This window comes from Mesoplodon mirus, assembly GCF_964341445.2.
Source record: "Mesoplodon mirus genome assembly, chromosome: 5".
Taxonomy (NCBI): domain Eukaryota; kingdom Metazoa; phylum Chordata; class Mammalia; order Artiodactyla; family Ziphiidae; genus Mesoplodon; species Mesoplodon mirus.
Window position 1 is genome coordinate 34,552,733 of NC_138980.1, and position 21,696 is coordinate 34,574,428.

At 62.3% G+C, this 21,696-nt stretch overlaps 1 protein-coding gene across 3 annotated transcripts in view; it reads right to left on the bottom strand.

Annotated features, from left to right (window-relative positions):
* Positions 1-31: 31 nt before the first annotated feature.
* Positions 32-21,696, bottom strand: part of FZR1 (fizzy and cell division cycle 20 related 1) — a 28,041-nt gene continuing 6,376 nt past the window's right edge. For 2 of the 3 annotated variants that reach the window (XM_082621334.1, XM_082621333.1), the window contains exons 2-14: positions 8,006-8,088; positions 6,724-6,849; positions 6,561-6,624; positions 6,356-6,483; positions 5,787-5,869; positions 5,202-5,385; positions 4,322-4,387; positions 3,751-3,853; positions 3,483-3,667; positions 3,102-3,335; positions 2,697-2,801; positions 2,152-2,253; positions 32-1,793 (exon numbers count right to left, since the gene is read on the bottom strand). In XM_082621334.1, coding sequence (XP_082477460.1) covers positions 1,752-1,793; positions 2,152-2,253; positions 2,697-2,801; positions 3,102-3,335; positions 3,483-3,667; positions 3,751-3,853; positions 4,322-4,387; positions 5,202-5,385; positions 5,787-5,869; positions 6,356-6,483; positions 6,561-6,624; positions 6,724-6,849; positions 8,006-8,074 — 1,491 coding nt within the window. In that variant the 5' untranslated portion in view covers positions 8,075-8,088 and the 3' untranslated portion in view covers positions 32-1,751. The remainder of the gene's footprint in view (positions 1,794-2,151; positions 2,254-2,696; positions 2,802-3,101; positions 3,336-3,482; positions 3,668-3,750; positions 3,854-4,321; positions 4,388-5,201; positions 5,386-5,786; positions 5,870-6,355; positions 6,484-6,560; positions 6,625-6,723; positions 6,850-8,005; positions 8,089-21,696) is intronic. The other variant, XM_082621335.1, reaches the window with a different exon arrangement.

Below are 21,696 nucleotides of genomic sequence, written 5' to 3' on the forward strand. Positions count from 1 at the left end.
CTCCAGATGGATCGAGACAGGCAGCCCCAGCTGGGCACGACCCACGGGGTTTAATGACGGCGATGCTGAATTCCAGGAGGAGCGAGGTTCACCTGCGCCAGGCGCCTGCACCCAGCCCTGCCACAGCGCAGGCTGACGACGCGGGTTTCATCGTTTTGTGCCCGTCTGCGCTCCCAGGCTCGGGGCCTACAAGCAGAGCCAGGGAAGGGTGCGGTAGACAGCGGACTGCTCTCTTATTTAAAAAAAAAACAATAAAACTCAAACAAAAATAAGATCTGGACCCATCGGAATACACACGTCTATGTACACTGTCCCTGCTCGTCCCCGCCCGTCCCCAGCAAGCAGCTGGGATGGGCTGGGAGGCGGGGCCCACCCTTCCCCAAGTTCACGCAGGCTCAGCTGCCTGCCCCTCCGAAGGAGAAGACCTTAAGAGCTGTGACCTCTGTCTCCCCCGGGGTTGGGGTGGGCCACTGCTCTCCCTCAGCAAGCCTTAACATTTTGGGGACTGAGTTACAGAAACACAGAAACAAATCCAAAGGAAAGTCACAGATACACATATACACATGCACACGTATGGCTGGCTGAGCGGAGCACAAGGCCCTCACAACCGGAGGAGCGGGGGCTCCAGCAGAGCCGGGGTGACCGGTGGGGCTCTGCAGGGCCCTCCCTGGCCACGCTGGACCCCTGCCCCGCCCAGGCCACGTCCATCAATGTCCTCCGATCTGTGAAGGGGAGAAAGAGGGAGAGGAGGAGAGGCAGGGTGGCTGCTCAGGCCCCTGGCCACACACCAGCCCCACCTCCCTCCTCCGTCTTCTCCAGGTGCAGCCGAGAACAGAGCAGAGGAGGACAATGAGGTGGGCCCAGGGTCCGGGGGAGCTCACGAAGCTTCCGGGGGAACCCTCAGGTGCCCCCTCCCCCAGCTGAAGGCGCAGATGGACAGGACCCACTAGGGTGGCCTGGAGGAGGAGGGGCTGGGGAGGAGGGCTGGGCACCCACGGGACCTGACCCGCAGGGTCAATTCTGCCCTCAGGTTACCCTGACTGGCCGCCCAGCAAGCTGCAAGAACCACAGTCGGCTGTGACCCCATGAGCGACAAGGACAGTTGGGGCGAGCCATGATGGCGAACAGGTCCCACATCAGTCTCCCGCAGACAACAAGTCCGCCTCAAGGTGACCTCCTTTGGCGTGTGGCCTGCTCCCAACGCCGTGCCCCTGAAAGAGCCACCGGTCGGCTGCTGGGGCAGGGAGAGCAGGGGTGGCTGCAAAGAAACCTCTCGAGTGGGGACGTCATTTCGATCCACGGGCCAACCCGAGCCGCCATCCTGCCGAGCCCTCCCCTGGCCAACCAGCCTGGTGTCCAGCCGTCTGTCCCATAGCAGGTGTGGGCAGCAGTGAGCACGAGCTTCCGGGCAGAGCATGAAGCCCCAGCGAGGCGGTGACGGGCATGGACGGAAGGAGGCGGCGTCCAGGAGGCGTCCATCCCGCTCCGAGCACAGCCGTCCAAGCCGGGGCCACCCAGGGTGGAGGGATCCGGAGGCCCCACTCCTGCTGGTGCCCGAGCCCGGCCCCGCCCCAAACAGCGGCTGACAGGGTGCACAATCAGGCTTTAATAGAACCTTCAGGGTCTCTCCAGGCCCGGCTCCCGCCCCACCCTGGCTGCCTGTCTTCCTCTGGGGCCCGTGTTCGAGGGAGGGGAGGATCCATGCACGCTGAGAGGTGGCGCTCTGCGACCAGGATGGCACGGCCACGGGTTTACCGGATCCTGGTGAAGAGGTTAAGGACGGACACGGATTCCTGCAGGGCACACAGGAGCGACGCTGAGCCCTCGGTCCGGTGACCTCCCACGGGGTCAGCTGCGGGGCTGGGCCGCTGGGCTGGGCGCCGGCCGCTTGGGCACATGAAGGCAGTTCTGCCTGGAGGGACCCCGAGGCTCCGGGCCTGAGGAGGGGCCTGTGCGGGCACCTTGCGTGGCGAGCGCCCCAGGATGTGCAGGGACACCAGGCGATGCAGGAGGAGAGAGTGGGTGTGGGGATCCCAGGGAGGGCACAGCTGACGGGGTGACTGGGGCCGGCTAAGCAGCGGGGATGGGGGAGGAGGCCCCAGGACAGGCTGAGGGCACACACGTGGGGGAACATCTGGCGCTGATACCGACCCACTTTACCTTTGTCGAACGGGTTTTGCTAAAGACATTCCAGAACCTCAGGGTTTCATCTCCAGCACCAGTGACTATGGCCTCTCCGTCAGGGGACATGGCCTGCGGGAGAAGAGAGGCCCCCCCGTTGTCCTTGTGGCTGACAGGCAAAGCCGTGAGAACACAAAGGGCGCCACGCCCCGCTCTGTGCAATTGGGCAAAGGATTTACTGGTTTAAGCACAAAACCTTTTTCTAGAAAAAAACAAAATATTGAAGAGTGAGTGGATGTGGGGAGGGGCTCCTTTCTCCAGACACGTGCAAGTGGTTATTTGGTGAAACATCTAGAGATGATCTGAGGGGTTGGATGTGGGTTATTCGTGGCATCTTCTATTTTTATGTGGAAACAAATACCTGGAGATTATAAAGGCAGGCAGAGCTGCCCCTGCTCACAGGGCAGGGGCGTTGGTGAAACAGACTCAGAGTGATGATGCTGCACCCTGCCGTTCAGTCCCAGAGCCCGAAGCTGGACCAGATGGAGGAACCGGGCCCGGCTGGGGAGACTCACCAGGTAGAGGACCCGGTAGGAGTGCCCGGTCAGCTTGGCCACCTGTGTCAGGGATGGGTATTTCCAGACGAGGATCTGGTTCTGCGAGTAGCCGTGCGTGCTCACCTAGGGGACAGAGAGAACGCTGTTAGAGCTTGGGGGTCCCCCCTCCAGTGGCCCCAGGGCACAGACCCCCCCAGACACACCCACTGAGGCACAAGGACACCAAGGCCCGCCCGCAGGGTGCAGAGCCCACAGGTGTCAGCCCTCAGTCCCTGCACCCTGGTCAATGACTGGCTCCAGACAGGGAACCACACTGCACATGAGAGCCCTCGGGCCTCTCCTGCGGTCACTGGGCACAGGTACCGGGTCAGCTTCTGCCAGACCTGGACGGCCGGGGCCTGGCCTCCTGCGCCCTGCACTCACCAGCTCATTGGCGTGCTTGGACCAGGCGAGGTTGCACACCTGGGAGCCGGTGTCGATGCACTGCAGCGGCTGCCCCGTGAGAGTGTTCCAGAAGCGGATGCAGCGGTCGGCTGTGCCGCCGCCGGATGCCAGCAGCCCGTGCTGGTGCGGGGACCAGGCGATGGCCTTCACGGCCGCCAGGTGCTCTGTGTACTGCTGCACGGGGCTCAGGCTTGAGTGGTTCCAGACCAGCAGCTGTGGGGACAGGGCCGTGAGGCCCGGGCAGCTTGGCCCCCAAGGGAAGGCAGGGCCCATCTTGGCCTCCCTTGGGGTGCACCCGTCATCTCTGCTCCACGGCAGGGGGGCCGGTGGGGAGGAAGGGAGGGCAGGGGCTGGGCCTACCTTGTTGTCGTTTCCCCCTGAGGCGAGCAGCTGGTGGTCCGTGGACCACTTGAGCCCACACACCTCCTGCCGGTGGCCCTGCAGCCGCCGCTCTGACTGCAAGGGCGGCGTGCGGATGTCCCTCTGCAGGATCATGCGGTCCCGGCTCCCGGACGAGAGCTGGTCAGCGTTCCAGGCCAGCGCCCCTGCGGCCGGGCAGAGGGTGGGATGAGCACGTGGCCCGGCCCCTCGGGACCCACCCACCCCTGGGCCCTGAGCGGCTCCTCACCGACGCGCGCCGTGTGGCCTTCCAGCATGGACAGCTTCTTCCCTGCGGCTGCATCCCAGATCTGCACGAAGCCCTTGTGTGTGCCGACGGCCACCAGGTTCCCCTGGGACGACAACACGGGCGAGAGCAGGCATCAGGCCCCTGTGTGGGGACCCTTTGCTTGGGGGGCTGGGGAGCTCCCCTCACCTCCCCACGGCAGAGCCTTGGGCCCACTTCTTTCAAGGTCTCTAACGCATGCTCCTTCACACACCCCTCCTAGGAACTTTCTGAGCAGACGGTCGTACAGAGAGTGGGACTGTTAAAATCCACACAATGTGCCCCAAGATCCGCACGCTTCAACGTGTGGAGCGAGCCTGCCCCAGAGTCTCTGTCACTCCAACCATCTCTACCAGGCTGGGGACAGCTGCGGGCACAGGTGTCACTGGGGCTTGGACAAATGACCACAAGGCCAGATTCTGCCTCCTCTGGGTCTCCAAGGCCCCCAACACTGCGGAGGGCCCCTCCAGTGAGGTCCGGTCGACGTCCCTTGGGCCAACCCTGCCCAGCAGGGTGATGGGGCTAGTGTACTAACCCTCTCTGACCAGCCGACGGAGGTCACCGAGTCCCCTTCCACGGAGAGGTCACAGAGCCGGGTCACCTGGCGGAAGGGGGAGCAGTTGGTGCCCGCTGCTCCTTCAAGGCCCAGGCTGTCCGTTCATCCGTCTGTCCACCCGTTCATTCATGCATTCACACCTCAGGCCTGGGGGCACTAGCGTCAGTGCTGGGACCCAGGAGAAGGCGGCTGGGGGGCTTGGGAAGCCACAAGCCAGGAGGGGACACACCTAAGCACAGGGATGCTGACTGCACAGAACCCGGAGGGACGTGGGCATCACGCCCGGGGCCCTGCAGCAGGTGTCGGCCACAGGTTGCCGGGTCGGGTGGGGTGGGGTGGGGTGTGTCTGTGTGTGTGTGTGTGTGTGTCCCTCAAACACCCCACCTGCAGGGTCTTTGTGCGTGTGTGTGTGTGTATGTCTGTCCCTCAAACACCCCACCTGCAGGGTCTTTGTGCCCTGCAAACCCTGAGCCCACGTGTGTCCAGCAGCCACTCCGAGGCATTTACTGCTGGGTGGGGGACACTGCACTCAGCCGGGCCCGGACACCGCGCCTCTTCTGCCGGCACAGGTGGAGGCTGGAGCTCAGGCCGGGGAGCAAGGACCCCTGACTCTCGGAAGCCAGCCCAGGGCAGGGATGGGCGAGGGCCTCCGCTCACCCCTGCTGACCGACCCTAGGAGAGTCTGCACGCTGAGGACACAGGCCTGGGAGGAGTGGGTGGCCGCGAGCTGCCCAGGCTCTGGAGGCCCCCGGCAACACTCCCACCCTTCACACAGGCCCCGGCCCAGCTCCGCTACCGTAGGAAGCCGGTCTGCCGCCCCCCAGCCCGTGCACATGCGCACAGGCTCAGCGGCACCCACCTGGCTGGTGCAGGCGCTCCACAGGTACACACAGGTCCCCAGCCCCACGCTGAGTACATTGAGGGATGACCAGTCCACCAGGTTCAGGTAGAAGTCGTCCTGCAGCTCGGGCGCGTCCAGGACCTTGAAGGGGATCTTGGAGATCTTGCGGGTGGGTTTCCGTGGTGACCGCAGTAACTTCTGACTGCAGGCAGAGACCGAGGCAGAGATTTGGCAACAATTGCACAGAACTGCAGAGACGCCATCTCCTCCCGGTGGCCCTGGGAGGCTGCATCATTTCCCGCTTGTCCCGCCTCTGTCACTCTGTGATCCCAAACCCATGGGTGACCCCACGGCCACCGACCCCTCCACCACTGGATGTTCAGCCGCCCTGAGCTCCGACAGCCCCGTCTTCCCCTCTGCCCGGCACCACCTGCAGGACCCCTCTCGGGCTTCCAGCACCTGGTCTTGGCCCGCAAGTCCCCAACAAGGGGGGTCCTCTGGGCCACCCTGTACCTTGTACACAGCTCTAGAACTGATGGCAGCTCCCGGGCCCTGCCGGCCGCCCCCCAGCCCCACCCCCGGCCAGTGCAGGTCTGGACTCACCTTTTGTTGCTGACGGGAGACAGGGAGTAGGGAGACACGTCATTGCCATCGTCGGGGCTGGAGCGCTTGGTGCTGAGGGAATACTGGGGGCAGGGGAAACCCACTGAGTGGATGCTGCATCCCGGGAGCCCTGGTGCCCTGTGCCCGAGTCCAGGGTGCGCCGAAACTGGGAGGGGCTCTGACTAGAGATGCGCGTCCCGGGCAAACCAAGCCTCGCACCCAAGGTGTCCTCCTGCAAGGCTGCTGGCATCAGCCTCTCTCTCCAGCCCCTCAGCCCCGAGTCTCCTGAGGGAACCAAGCCAGGCCTTCTGGCGCTGCCCCGGGGCCCAAACGGGGAGGTGGGCTGCGGGGCGGCTCAGGCTGTGGCCCCGCCCCTCCGCCCTGCACGTGGCACCGGTCCTAGGTCCCTCCAACCCGCAGGCGCGCAGAAGGGCGACAGGCCTGGTGCGAGGCACGGGGTTAAGCGGGCCCCTGTGCTTCTTGTAATCCAGCCCCCCGGCAGGGCTGAGATGGGAGAAGACGCCCGCGGAGGCTGAGACCGGAGGCCGGGGGCAGCCAGCGGGGCTCACCGTGAAGAGGCCCTTCCTCTCAGGCGTGGAGGGCTGCAGCCTGCGGTCCTCCGTCTGTGGGTCCTGCACCTTCTCGATGCCGGCACCGAGCAGTTCGTTCTTCAGCAGAGCTGAGTAGGCCAGGCCGTCTGTGGGCACCAAGCTCCGTGAGGCCGGGCTGGGGGGTGGGGCAGGGGGGCGGGGGTCGAGGGGCCTGAGTCCTGACCTTTGCCGTTGTCCGAGGTGGCGTCCTTGGCTTTCCGGTTTTGGCTGGGAGATTTCTCATTTTCCTGCGGGACAGGGAGGGCAAGGGGGTAGGGCTGAGTGGGAAGGACCCGGCCCGTGCCCCAAGGCTGCGCGGTCAGGGTCCCTCTCCCGACCCCCCTCACATTGATCCTGTGGAAATTCACGCTCCAGTTGGCGCCGGCTCTCGAGGGGATGAAGCGGTCCCCGTGCTTGCTGGGGGAGGACACGGGGGAGTTGGCGGGTGTCAGGGTTCGCCGCATCTCTGCAACCTGGAAAGATGGCAGGGCGGGCTGGGTGCCTCAGAGCTCCCAGAGCGCCCCAAGGCCAGGCCTCTCCTTCCCGACTGAGGCCCCGCCCACTGTGCCTCCTCATCCTTGGCCTCTGGCCGCTGAACGAGGGTTTGATCTTGGTAGTGACCCACGTGCTGGAGCCTGCTAGCGGCACCATGTCTGGGGCTCAGTTCGTCCGCCGGGTTCCATGGGTGGGAAGAGGCCGGGGAGCGAAAGCCCGACCATGGACACCGCCACGTGCTGAGATCCGTTTCTCGGCGGTCACCAAAGGACAGGAGTGGACAGCACAGAACAAAGAGCATCTGTCCCCCGACACTGAGAGCCTGTCATCCTGCCAGACCCGTTCCCCACACACAAGGCTATTCCCCCATCAGACCACGACCCAGCCCCAGAACCAGGCAGTGGGAATGTCCCAGGAATGTCCCTTTTTCTACAAGGGATCTGCTGTAGGTTGAACCGCGTCCCCCAAAAGGATATGCTGAAGTCCCAAAAGGATATGCTGATACTTGGGATGTGACCTTAATTGGAAATGGGGGTTTTGTGTCATCAAGTTGAGACGAGGTCATGCTGGAGCAGGGTGGCCCTAAATCTAAGGCCTGGTGTTCTCAGAAGAGACAGAGACACCGGTACACAGAGTGAGGGGGGACGTGAAGATGAGGTAGAGATTGGAGGGTGGGTCTGTAAGCCTAGGACTGCCGGCAACACCAGAGCTGGAAGAGGCAGGAAGGACCCCGCCCTGGACGGCCCAGCGCAGAGCTGAGAGCGCTGAGAACTGGCGGGCGCAGCCTGCAACGTGTCGGGAGCCCAGGACAGAGAAACACAACATGGCGGAGGGGGTGGGGACGCAGGAAAGAGCAAAACAGGGCCCTCCCGTGCCACCATCGCTCCTCTGCCCTGGGTGCCCACGAGGATGAGGGGTCTGTGGCCCCGGCAGTGGAGGGCAGCACAGGGAGGTGCTGGGGGAATCTCACACCTGGCGTGGCCGTGCCGCCGAGGGGGAGGACGTGTTTGTCGCCTGTCAGCATCTCTGTTCTCCAAGGGCCAAAGCCCAGCAGCTGCCCGCCCCCCCATCCCCCAACTCTCCCCGGCTGCAGCGGGCCAGGACAGTGCCGGCGGGGCAGCCCTGGGTACTCACGCACGGCATCGTGTTCTCATTCTGGATGACGATCTGCCGGAGGAGGCGCCGCTCGTAGTCCTGGTCCATGGCGGGCCGTCAGCCTGGGCGGGAAGGGCGGGAGAGGTCAGCGCCGGCGGGCAGCGGTCCCCGCCGCGGCCTGGCGAGCACAGGGCACTCCTCAGGGACAGCCAAGTCCCCTGCCAGGTGGGGGCCCTTCCCTCCCAGGAGCCCAGCGGGACGTGACAGGGACAAACGGGCTCCTCTCTGGTTGTTCTGCAGGAACCTTCCACCGGGCCCGCACGCCTTTGTCCTGGTTTTGGCCGCTCGCCCGCTTACCCCAGGCCCCCCCATCCCACACAGGCACCCATCTCGTCGCCTTCCTTCTCCAGACGATCGAGGTCGTGAGCTGCCCCTGGGACCTCATCCTCGTCCCTTAGCCCTCGGGCTCCGTGAGGGAGGCGGGGCGGCCCGTCAGTCGGGGTCCGCGGAGCTGACCGGGCGCCAGGCCTGCCGGGGCGGAAATGGCGGCTTCCAGCAGACACAGGCCCCCGCCCAGCTCCCACCAGCTCCCCCGACCGCCTGGGGAGGCCTCTGAGGAAGAGGAGCAAGAGTGCCGCAGCGAGGGGGTGCCGAGCATTCCAGGGAGGGAAGAGCAGGCCTGAGGCAGGAGGGCTGTGCGCCTTCCAGGACAGGGTGGAGGCCAGCAGACGCCTCAGAGGGCAGGGCGCCCTTCCCGGGGGATGGCAGGCCAGAGTCCAGGGATGCCTGAGGACCCGGGGCGGGGGGCGGCGGCGCCAAGGGGGTCCCCCCGAGCACAGCCTCCCGCCCCGCGCCTGCTCTGCCCCCACCCCCCCGCCTCGCGCCATCACGGTCACCCTACGCTTCTGGCTGCAGCCCGAGGGCTGGACGCGGGCAGTGCTGGCTAGTTCCGGCCCCCGAGCCTCCAGGCCGGCGCCGCTCTGACAACAGACCAAGTATGAAGAATTGGAAAAGTGAAGGCTGGCCAGAAATTAAGTTTACGAATACAAATGCCTAGGTGTAGCACCCTCCACACTTGCCTTTAAAAAAAATTATGGTAAAATACACGTAACATAAAATTCACCATCTTCACCATTTTTAGGTGCACAGCTCAGCAGCATTCAGTCCATTCACGCTGCTGGGCAACCATCCCCACCATCCACCTCTAGAACTTACTCGTCTTCCCAAACTGAAACCCTGTCCCCATGAAACATTCCCTCCCCATCCCCTTGCCCCTGTGAGCTCCTCAAGAAATCAAATACACACAGCCACATGACCCAGCAACTCCACTTTGAGATATACACCCCGGAGAAAGGAAACAGACCCACACAGAAGCTACTGTTCAAATGCTCTTACCAGTACTATTTACAAAAGCTAATAAGAGAAACAACCCAAGTGTTACCCACAGTGAACAGATAAACAAGGCGTGCTCCATCCCCACCCTGGAGCATTACTCAGCCCTAAAAAGGAAGGGGGTTCTGACACCTGCTACCACAGGGATGCACCTTGAGGGCATGATGCTCAGTGAGAGAAGCCAGACACAAAAGGCCACGTACTGTGATTCCACTCATGAGAAGTCCCAGAGCTGTCAAGTCCATACAGACAGAAAGTAAACTAGAGAGAACATTTGCCCTTAAAAAAAAAAAAAGATACCTGAGGAGAGTCCAGCGCTCGCGTCTCTCTGTGTGACCAGGAGACTACGAGACACTCAGGCCGATCTGCTGAAGTGCTACTTTCGTGCCCCCAAATGGCCTCTCCGAGCTCCTGGGCCTAACCCTGGGCTGAAGCACCGCATGAGCCTGTCAGGTCCTTGTCCCTCACCGGGATTATGCGATGCACAGGGCTGCCTTGGTGTGACTTCAGCCCAAGGCCAGATGCTCGGCCGAAGCGGAGCCAGTTGGGTTAGACCCCACGGGACAGTAACGCAGCCACTGGTCACCTTAGCGTGCCTATCTTACTCCGTGTTCCCTCCACGCGGCCCCGTGAACTGGATTCCTGCACCCCCTTGCAAAGATGAGGCTGTTGAAGCTGGGCAAGGGGTCAGGTGGGGGAAGAGACAGGGCTCCTGCCTGGATGCCCACCCGCTCCCGTGCCCATGGCCCTCCCTCCACTAAGCCTGGGGCCCTTCTGAGCCCGTGCTGGCCCAGAGCCACCCATGCCCTGTCGTCGACAGACAGCGGGCTTTCTGCTTCGGTGAGAAGTGGGGTTGCAACACCTCCGCCCCCTCCTCATTTCAGGTAAACCTTTGGGAGCAGGCACCCCCTTGTTGGCCAACGGCTTCCTGCCCCAGCAGGGGTCCCTAGACACATTTTGTCCATTCTGGCCCCAGAACATAGTTTCTGAAATGACGGACGGCTTTCTCTGTCTCTGGCCTTGACCTCCCCCTCCCCACGCGCCCACCCAGGGACCCCCACAAGCCCTCACCACACCCAAACGCTCCTGGGCAGCAGGGCCATAGCGGGACACAAAGGTGCCCATCTGAGCATCTGGCCTGGGGGGGAGACACCCATTCAGGGGACCGTTTCCCAAGGGCAGACCCGGCCGTCTCACTGACCACAGTGCCAGGCCAAGTGCAAGCCAAAACCAAGCCCCAGCAGGGCCGGCGTCCACGCCGACTGAGTGGCCCGTGAACGGGCTTCGAGTGGGGCCGGACACCAGGAAGAGCCGTGACGGCCCTGTTCTAGCAGCTCCAGAGTTGGGGCAGTTGGCTGTCCCTGCTCTGCAGACATGGAAATAAGGCTCAGAGAGCCTGGCTAACTTCCTGGCCCGACGTGTGTGGTCAACCGCGGCGGCCCTGACCAGGGCCTCGTGTGCCGCCCGCCGGGCAGTGAGCCCTCGGGAGAGCAGGTGCAGGCGCACTCGGCCGTGCGCTCGGCGGCACCACCTCCAGGGCCCCCACTGCTAGGCTACAGCTCGGGGCCAGCGGGGCCCAGGGGAACGAGGGGCCTCATCATCAGCCGTCTGAGCCTCTCGGTCCCCATGAGCTCACTTCGGACAGAAACCACGGGCCCTCCGTTCACAGACCAAAGCCACCATGCCAATGCCTCCGGTGGCTCCCTGCGTGGTCAGACGCCAGGGCCCAGACAACAGCTCGGATGCCGCCCGTACGCCAGAACCTAAGCAGACCCCAAAGCACCGCGGTCATCTCGGAGCACACGGGGCGGGAGACTGGTTTCCTGGGATGTGCAAAGAAGCTGCTCCTAAGACGCCACGTGTCCTTGCACCGGGGGTGCGCTGAATCCGAGTCCAGCGAGTACGCCCATCGTGGCGCGCCCCCCTCCATCTGCCGGCGACGTCCCAACGGGACAGTCTGCAGAAGCCCGTTCAGCTGGCGGACGTCTCACTGCTGACAGATGTGTCTGTTGAGGGTCAGAGAGGTTCCTAGTCCCCAGCCTCTGGGTATGTTTCTTTATATGGCAGAACGGGCTTTGCAGATGGGGTTAAGGCCCCTGGGATGGGGATGTCCCGGGGGGCCCAGCGGAGGCGGAGGGTCAGAGGCAGAGAGAGACGGGAGATGCTGCACTGCTGGATACGACAGAGATACGAGAGTAGAGGACGGGGCCGCCAGCCAGGGAGGCGGCGCCTCTAGAAGCTGGAAAAGGCGGGAACAGATGCTTCCCTGGAGCCTCCGGAAGGACTAGCCCTGCCCAGGCCTGGATTTTAGCCCAGTGAGGCCCGAGCCAGTCTCCTGACTTCCAGGACTGTGTGAATAAATTTCTGTTGTTTTAAGTCACTGAGTTTGTAGTTATTTGTTACAACAACTGCAGGACACGCACACACTAGGGCCAGGCGGAGGAAGGTAGAGCACCGAGACCACCTTTGCTGATCTTTAGGGAGTGGTGGCTGCCGAGAGGGTGTCCTCAACGTGGGCCCTTAGAGGCCTGCTCTCTGTCCCAGCCCGTGCGGCTCACGCGTCTGTCGGAGAGTCTTCATTCACCCCACCAATCCCATGTTTTCTGAGCACCCCCAGGCCTGGGGCGGGTGCTGGGCTGGAGCAGGCAGCGAGGACACACCGTGCTGAGCTCCCTGCCCAGCGGGGCGGCGAGCCAGAGACAAGTCACCAGGGGAAGAGGAGCCATGCCAGTGGCAGCGCACCCCAGCGGCCAGCTGTCTACGGAGGGGGCAAGGCGGACGCAAGGTCCCGATTGGGCGGTGGGTGAGTGTGTGGGGCCGTCAGGTGCCAGCATCCAGCCCAGGATGGTGTCTCCGAGACCCGACCCCTCACAGAGGGACTCGCGGAGGCGCGGGCACGGGTGCAGGGGCTCCGGGACTAACGCCTTCTCAAGCTCTGCCCCACCATGGACGCTGCTCTCTTTTCTAAAGTGACAAGCTGGTGCCCTCAGGGGCACTCGCCCCGCACAACCAGGCTGTCTCGGTGAGGAGGTAGACAGACGCCAAGGGCCTCAACCAAGATCTCTGGAGGAGAGCGGTAACTCACAGCATTGGTCGGCCGCAGTCACACCCAAACCACATGAGGCTGGCGACAAAACCGGGCTGAGCCCCCACTCCAGTCCATTCTCAGAGCTGAGGGCCTGCGGCTCCGCCAGGCTGCAAGCGGCCTATTCTAGAGAGTGGAGGTGGCATCCGAGACAGTCCTCGGTCCCAGGACCTCAGAGATGCCCGCCCACCTCCTCTAAGACTGCTGCTTGCCGCACTGCAGAAGACCAGAAGAGCCCGAAGCCCTGAGAGGAAAGGCTGATAAATTCACGTGTGGAGAAATGAAAAGTGTCTGCAAGCAAATACACCACAAACACAGTTTTCTAAAAAAAGAACGACACAACCAGGAAAAGTACCTGCCACCCTCAGGACAGACCAAAGCGGCACAGGATACAAACGGTTCCCGGAAAAAGAAGCTCGGCTGCACGCGCGGCCAGAGGGCTGCGAACCCAGCCCAGAGCCCGCTCCCTCCTCTCCCCCTGCAACTCCAAGATCAGATGACGCACCCTCGCACCCACTCTTGGCAGGAGCCGGAATTTGGCAACTGCTTTCAGAATCTAAAAACACACATCCTCTCTGACTTCTAAGAATTTACCCTTAGAAACTCTGGCGCACGTGCGCAAAACCCTGTGTACGGAGATTTCTCCGCAGGCTGCTTAGGAAAGCAGGGGACAAGAGAAGTCTACAGACCAGACTTCTACCTGGAGGGTGTGGCCCATCTCCCCACAGGAGGCACTGCGGTAAAAGGGGGGCGGGTCTTTGGGATCCAGTGCATGTGACAACATGCTGTGCAGAACAAGCTATTTCTGGAAGGTTTGGGAAGGTCGGCTGGGGAAGAGGAACTAGAGGACGGGGTCAGGAGTGGAAGGAAGCCCTGGTCCTCCTGCCTTGTCACTCTGTGCTTCTTGGATTCTGCATCATGAAAACTCGCCGGCCATTCAAAGAAACGGGCGGCCGGGGAGAGCAAGAACCATGCACGCCCCGGCTCGAGACCAGAAGAGTCTGGGCAGCAAGGGCATGGCTGGCTGTGCAGGGGAACGCTCTGCTACCTTTGCTGTGTGTCTGCAAAGTTTCCTAGTAAAAGGCAGAGAGAGAGTATTAACTTTTCTGTTGAAAAGAAGTCCTGAGCACAGAGGATCTGCAAGGCGGCTGAGAAAGCCTCCCCCAGGCTGCAGGGGGTTTAGAGCTGCCTTGGGGGACAGAGCAGGGAAGGAAGCGATGAGAGCTTCCTCATCCTTGCTCAGAGGGGCCAGAATCCTGGCCCTAGAGACGCTCTGCCCGGGAGCCGGCACCTGCAGGCTGGTGTCCCCGGTCTGTGAGGTTGCTGGCTGCCACTGGCCCCTCTGCACTGTCACTGGGAGGCTCACCCACCCGCCAAGCCAGCCCTTAAGGTGGGTCTCCTCTTTACCCCTCATGGCCCCCAGAATGAAGAGCCAGGCGGCCCACACCTTCTCTCATGGCTTCAGAGTAGCCTTCAGTCTCCGAGCCTCAGCCTAGTCCTCTGGGATATGGGCATGATCCTGGTCACCTGAAGGGACAGGATGAAGTCCCTACAAGGCTAGGAGTAGGGTCTGCACGTGTCACAGACCGCCTGATCCCTCAGGGCTGCCCACCTGTGCGCTCACATTCACCCCCGGCCCCGGTCCTCTCCGAGAGTGAGGTCGACTCATGCTGGATGAAGAGGTCCCAGGGACAGAGCAGGGCCCTTGCTTTCAAGCTGGCTGCTCAACAGCTGGCTGCCCCTCCTGAGGAGGCCTTCCCTGCGGCTCCTCTCTACCCCTGACCTTGCTCGGCCCTACAGCGTGCCAGGGTTCCAGGCACCAGGTACTCAGCAGGAGGTTCCCTGTCAGTACAACCTAGGGGTCCTCACCAGGGTGGTTCTGCCCCCAGGGGACACCAGGCCAGGTCTGGGGATGTCTGTGGTTGTCACGACTGTGGGTGCCCGGGATGCTGCTCTACATCCCAGCGCCTGGGATGCGCCCCACCCCGTCCCCGGAGAATGACCTGACCCCTGTGTCCGCAGTGCTCTGGGAGGGCCCTGTAGGGCCAGGCCAGGGAGGCTCCCTGGTGAGTGAGATGATGGGGCATGGGCTGGCCCTGGGGTTAGCAAGGGCCAAGTGGCCTGAAGATAAGCCAGTGCCCCAGCCCCGCGAGCCCTCCTTCCAGCTGGAGCCGGAGGCGGCTGGAGTCCCACATGAGGAACAATACCAAGAGCAAGCTTTCACCACAGGTCACTGCCAGCGTCCAGGTGCGGGCAGGAACCGGCCCTCCCTCCCCAGCCCACAGAGGAGGAAAGGAGGTCAGACAGGGGCATGTGGGGCAGGACCCATGACAGTGCAGCCCCTCTGACTGTCACTGTCCAGGCCTCCCTGGGGGGCGTGCAGTGTGGTGCGGAGGGCAGCATCCTGGGCACACCCTCCACTAGTTCACGCCAGGCCTGGAGGGGCCCAGCCAGCACTGCTTCCAGAAGTGCTCAAACTGCAAGTCCCTCAAGGCCTTGCTTATCTTTAAAACCAGTCCTGCTGTTTTCCTGCTGTGAGGCTCGGAGGCCAAGGAGATACCGTGTGACGTGGTTCATGACTCAGTGCTCGAGGCTGAGCACGGTCTGCGTGTGGCATGTGGCTGCCTGACTGCCTGCCTGCCTGACTGCCTGCCTGCCTGCCTGCCCGCCCGCCCGCCCGCACGCCCACTCAGTGCTGACATCTGGGCCGTACTGGGCGCTGCGGGGTGTGGAGCAGCCTCCCTGGCCCCCACCTGCTCAATGTCAGGGGAGACTCCATCCGCGTTGTGTGGATCACAGATGTTCCCATACATAGCCAAGTCCCCTTGCGGGGGCGGGGTGCAGGATCACCCCGAGTGAGGGTAACTCTGGCCTCTGGGGGGGCTGGTCACACCAGCTCCCCACACGGGGCACAGGGAAGGGAGGGGAAGAAAGCATGCCAGCAGGAGCCTGGGGACACTGCCCTGCCAGGTCCAGTGTGGGCACCGCGTCCCAGGCGAACGGGGCACTGCTCCTGGCCCTGTGGGGAGACCATGAGAACACAGATGAGGACAGTGAGGGCAGTGCCACGAAGCCCACCTGTGCCTCTCCAGCAGCCAGCACAGCGCCAGGCAGTCCAGCTGCTTGACTCAACTTGGTCCCCAGGTGCCATCCTATCTCCATTCCACAAAAGAGGGGCTCGGGCGGCTGGGGCTCGGCCCAGCTCCATCCCGCCCGCCCCCACGTGCCCACGGCTGCTCAGGCTCTGCAGTGAGAGGCTCCCCAGGCCCAGCACCAGCAGTCCAGCCGTCTAAAGCCCCAAGGCCCACTCAGGACTGCTCATCACGGCCACGTGTGCATCTCCGCTGGCCTGCCCCAGCAGAAGCCATCCAATTAAGGATCATGGTGACAAACGGCTGGGACTCCCTGAGAACCGTCATCTTGGGGCACAGACTTTCAACGGGCCCAACACCTCGGGGAAGCGCCCTCCTTCCCGGAAGCGTGCAGGCGGAAGAACCTGGAGACCGGGGCTGGCTCTGGTGCCCGTCCCCAGCTTCCTGACTACCAGCCCCCAAGAAAGGCGGGGGGCTGGTCGTCTTCTTCCAGCCGGTCTCTGAGGGGTTGGGGGAGAAGTCCCACATGAGAGACCCAACCAGAAGATGGGGGTCGTCCACTCTTCCGCTCCAGTCAGAGTCTGGCCTTGCCTCTTCCTCCTGGGCCCAGGCAGGCCAGCCCGGCGGCCCCCTCCCCGCACGATCGTCAACCAGTCCCAGCAGGGTGGACGAGAAAGGGCGGGCTGCAGACAAGGACAGACCTGCTCTGAGTCCCGGCTTCACCCCTTACTGGCTGCACGGCTTTGGGCAAGCAACTTCTCCTCTCTGAACCTCAGTCTCTTCATCTCAAAGCTGGGGATAATGGGATAATACCGCACGCGTTGCGGTGACCTGGGCGCAGCTTCTGTGAAGCAGCAGGTAGAGGGCCTGATCCAAAGGAGACGCTAGGAAATGGGGGCTGGTCTCACGGGCTCAGTGACAGGCGCACAACAGGTCCCAGACGCCCCTGCTTCCCGCTCCACCGTGTGGTGATGTGGGCTGTGCGGCACGGGAGGTACCCTGGTGGCCACAGCTGCGGGCCAGGTGACCAGGCAGGGCCCCACCTTCTCCCATGCTGCCCCCGAAGGGGAAAAGGACTGGCCTCCCCTTGCAGGAGGGAGGACCGTCCTGAGGACGTGAGAGGAGCAGGGCTGTGGGCTGGAGGGCTGGCTGTGGTTGTACAAGGCTAGGACCTGGGCTCCCGTGAAGGGAGTGGTCTACCTCTGCAGAGGGAACACAACGATCTAGCGGCCCCTTATGTCTAAGGACAGCAAAGGACAAGGCTGGGAACGGCCAGAGTCAGAAAGGACTGTGCCCGGCACTGGACGGGGGACAGCGTGCCTTCCCGAGTGGCTAAAGGGAATCAGTAGGAGAGGGGGGCCTGGTGGCGGGGCCCTGAGGAGCATCTTCCTTTCATTCGTTTGCTCATTCATTCATTCACTCAGTTGAGGCTACTGCCCTTCTGTGTGCAGGCAGGTGCAGGAGCTGCAAAGCAGGGAGCCAGAGTTACGGCCCACCCCGGGCTCACAGCCTCAAGGAGAGGAGAATCCTGTCAACACCTCTCTTCTCCGTGACAACACCCCCAAGAGCACACTGCTGGCAGCAGGGCACCTCCACCCCATGTGAGATGGCTGCTCGAAACCTCAGAAATGATGCCTGAAGCACAGTTTCTCATCCCCCCACCTCTCAGCACACAAAGCACCCACTCCCGTCTGACTTGGTGAAACGTTCAGACCGTAAAGGTGTCTGGGTCTGCAGCAACCCAGAGGATGCAAACCCCACGCAAAGAACAACTTGGGGGCCACAAAACTGTGATTTATGTCGGAGGCCTGACTCTTGGGACTCCACCCAAGGCTGGATGTCCCATCAGGACCCCAGAACCCTTACGCATCTCTACATCCACTTGCACACCTGCAGGGACAGGGATCTCACCCCCTCACAGGCAGCCTTGAGCAACAGAAAGTGCTTCCTCAATCTGTCTCACTACAGTTCCCACCCATGGGTGCCAGGGGGCGGTGGCAGAAGGAAATGCCTACTGTGTTTAGGGCAGCCCTGGCACTGCTGACACTCAGGTGGGTCCTCCTCTGCGGTGGGCAGTCCTGGGCATTGTGGGGGGTTGAGCAGCTTCCCTGGCCCCGCCCACTGGATGTCCCACCCCCAGGTTTGACAACAGCCTAAACCAGTGGAGACCCTCTGGTTTAGGGAACTCCTTAGGGGGAATAGTTGCTTCCCCCCCACCCCGGCTTGAAAGACTAGCACTGACCTCTCAGCTTCTCAGCCCTTCTGTAAGTGCAGAGAGACAGACAGACAGACATGCCCCAGCCCTCATCTTTCCCTCCCCCTCCCCCCACCATCCTTCCACCCCTCCACCCAGCAGCCCCTCCTCACTGTGGGACCCAGTGCAAATACAGCCTGACCCCCTTCCTGCGGTGGCTGTCATGCCTGGTAGGGATGAGACCCTCCCTGATGGTCACAATGCAATGGTTCCTGGGCCCATTCTGATCTGGGGAAGGGCATGGGGGGGTCTGGAAAGAATGGTTTGGGGAGGCTGGGGTGTAAGGAGCACACTGGGGGCAGGAAGAGGAAAAGGTGACAAGGCCATAATGGCAGGCTCATGGGCTGTGCCCTGGGTGGCTGGTGGCAGGGAGGTGGGGAAGGGACCGGTGGAGGGGCTGCATGAGATGTGCGTCTGCAGGCTGGCAGTGGCGCGCTGGGCAGAGCGGGGGGGGGGGGCGCAGGGAGACGGGGCCTGCTTGCCCAGGTGAGAATGCAGATGGTCCTGGAAAGATGGGGGGGACGGAAAGGAGGGGCCCAGGTGAGGCTGAGGGAAGTAAGAGAGGGGGAAGGGCAGGTCTGTGGGAAGAGCAACCTTTTCTGGACGCACCGCAGGACACCCAGAAGGGGATGGACTGGCTGCTGGCCGCGTGGGCCTGCAGTCAGGACAGCAAATGAGGACAGGAAGCTAAGGGCGAGGGGCGGGCCACCAAGGAGCACATGCAGAGGCATCTGAGTCCCGATTAAACAGCAGGGCCACCCCACGAGAAACTGTGCCCGGCTGCTCCTAGCAGCTCTATTTGCAATACACAGAAGGTGTCAACGGCCCAAGGGCTCCCCAACTGGTGGACAGACAAACACAATATGGACCATTCATACGACGGAATACTATCCAGCCACAAAAAAGGGAGGACACGCTGCAACGTGAACGAACCTTAAAGATGCGATGCTCAGTGAGAAAAGCCAAACATGAAAGGCCACATACTGTGTGATTCCATTTATATGAAACGCCCAGAACAGGCAAAGCCAGAGAAACAGAGTGGTTAGTGGTTGCCAGGGGCTGAGGAGGGGATGGGGAGTGACTGCTGATGGAGACGCTCTAAATTAGATGGTGGTGATGGATGCACAACCTTGTAAATACACTGAAAACCACTCAACTGTACAACTTAAACGAGTGAACTGTGAAATACAATAATTATATCTGAGGAAAGCTGTTACCAACAAAAATCAATAAGATGATAAAAGGAGAGTGAGTGAAGGACGAAGCGGGAGGCACAGGAAGTCAGGCGAGTGGGTTCCACTCGCAGTAGTCAGATGACTAAAGGAAGCAAGGCCGGGAGGGTGCACAGCACGTTCTCTCCTTCCATTCACACCTGAGGACACTGAGGCAGGAGAGAGTAGTCACTTGCCAAGAACACAGGACATGCCGGTCAGGCGACCAACGTCCCGTCGAGACTGTCAGTGCCACGTTCGGGGGGCTCCAGTGGCGCGCCTGTCCCCTGGCTTAAGCACTCCCTGCCTGCACCGGGCAGGCTCCGAAGCAGCCAAAGCCTGGGGTAGGCCAGTGGGGAGTGGGCAGGGCCGTGATCAGTGGAGCCGACGAGAAAGAAGCCACTGGGGCCTGTGAGGGAGCAGAAGTCAGACCACAGGGAGTTCTTGGGGCAGAAAAGGGGGAGCCAAATACTCCCTTCCCAGTTCTGCCAACCCCCAGGACCGGCCAGGACCCCCGCACCCACTCAAGCCAGCATTCTACAGCCCCAGCCTCGCCGGGCCCTGTGCAGGATCTGGGGATGGAGTCCCTGTACTCACAGGCCTCCTGGTCAGGGCTCTAGTCCAAGGTCTCTCCCCCTTGGCACATCCTCTGTGGGGGACCGTCCTGGGCGCTGCGGGGTGTGGAGCAGCACCCCTGGCCCACACCCCCTCGATGTCAGGAGCGGCCCAGTCATGACAACCACAGATGTCTCCAGACATCACCAGTATCCCCAGTTGAGAACCTCTGCTCTAGAAGAGAAGGATTACAAGGGTGCTGCAAGTTGGTTGCTTTCTTAAAGACCAAGTTCCTTGATGCTATCTGGAAGTCCCCAGGATCGACCCTCCAGACTGAATGACTTTGGATCCTCATCGGTCTCAGTAACACTGAGCGCAAGGTCCCACAACCAACCCCACTCTGGGCCTCCCCAAACCCAGAAGCCCTGGGTACACAAAACCTGCCCCAGTCAGAGGCCCCAAAATCTATGAATGGCAGGAGACAGAGGACCTGGTGTGAAAATCGATGCAGACCCGCTTCTGAAGACTCATCAGGCTCTGAGGTCCTCCCTGCCCAGCCCCAGACAGCACCAGCCAGGGCACAGATTCTGAGATCATCCTGGGAAATGGTCACGGTGGCATGCTGGCCAGCACAGTCATGTGAGACGTGGCCCCCCGGCCACAGAAAAGCAACTGTCCTTTGAACCAAGAGCTGTCCAAGGACCAGAGCCCCAGAGTTTGGAGGGGGAGGAGCCTGCATCCTTAACACAACCCTCCTGGAGCAATCCAACCTCACTCACTATGCAAAACACAGCTGGGCGGTCACCACACCTGCTTCCACTCTCAGGTTCAGAAGAAAAGCCGGCTCAGCGTGGCCGAAACAGAAGGGGCCCTCGACATCAACAATCACGACGGCCCACGAGACCTTCTGCCCATAAATGGGCCAGGGGGACAACGTGTACCCGCCGGCTGCATGAGGTCTGGGTGGACGGTTTTTCTTTAGGTAAACTGTCCTTGTTCCAAGTATGCTAAGAAGTGGTGGGGACCGGGTTGCGGGGGGGCGAGGAGAGTGGGGTGCAGCCTCACCAGCTAGAGGCATGAGGTCATCGCTTAGTGGACTGGCGGTGGGGGGATCTAGTTCCCAGTCTGAGAGGCACCTTGAACCAAGGGATGACTTGAGGGGAAAGAGAACAGGGAAAAACCAAACGGGTTTAGGCTGGACAGCTGCACAACCGTGGGACTCGGGCTTTGAATTGGGGCAGGTCTGGACAGTGCAGGACCAATGGGAGGTGGGGGTCAGTTTTTAGCAGGGGAAAACGGCTGTGACGGCATGACTGTGCCACACTTGCGGGATCCGGGGTGGCCGGGCTGGTGCTTGTTGGAAGACCCAGAATGGTCCCGGATTGGAGGGCAGTTGGGCACCACCAGGTGGTGTCACATTTTGGGGAGGTCAGTGGTGAGATGGGAGCGCTGGATTCTGGGTGGGTCATGGCCAGAATGGGTCAAGCCGTAAGGGTGCGGGGAGCAGAAACCAGACGGGCTGGGAGCCAGTGGGGCACTTATGTATTCAAAACTCGTCGCCTAACTGCTTCCGTGTGCCAGGAGCAGAGAGGGGCGCGGTGAGCACAATGGGGAGCCCACACGGGCACGGTCTCCGCACCTCAGCCTGGCTGTTCCAGGCTCCACGAACCTCAGATTGTATTTTATCCGGGCGGGGGGCGGGGGCTGGTCCGAGACTGGGGGAGTTGTGACAGCTCGGGGGGTGGGGGGAGTTTCAATTTGGGCAGGCCCCAGCTGTATGGTGTGAACTTGGGAGACCCGGGGTTGACAGGCCAATGATGAAGAGCACAGATTAGGGCGTGGGTCTGCCGTTCTGGGGGACGGAGTCGGGAGTCCCCCAGTTTGGGGCGGGGAGCGGTCAGAGCTCAACCTGCTAATTACAAAAGTATAGGGACGTTGACCGCGCGGGGAGGTGGCGGCCTGCAGGTGGCTCGGCTTGCGGAGGTCACGCAGGGCCTGGCGCAGGGGGAGGTTCAGACGTGGGGGTTAGGACGGGAGATGGGATGCTGAGGTCACCCGGGCCTAGCTCGGCTTGCGGGGCGGCGCGCCGGCGTCCGGCCGGCTCCCGAGGGGTGGGGGGGCCCTGAGCTTGGGGGCGGCGG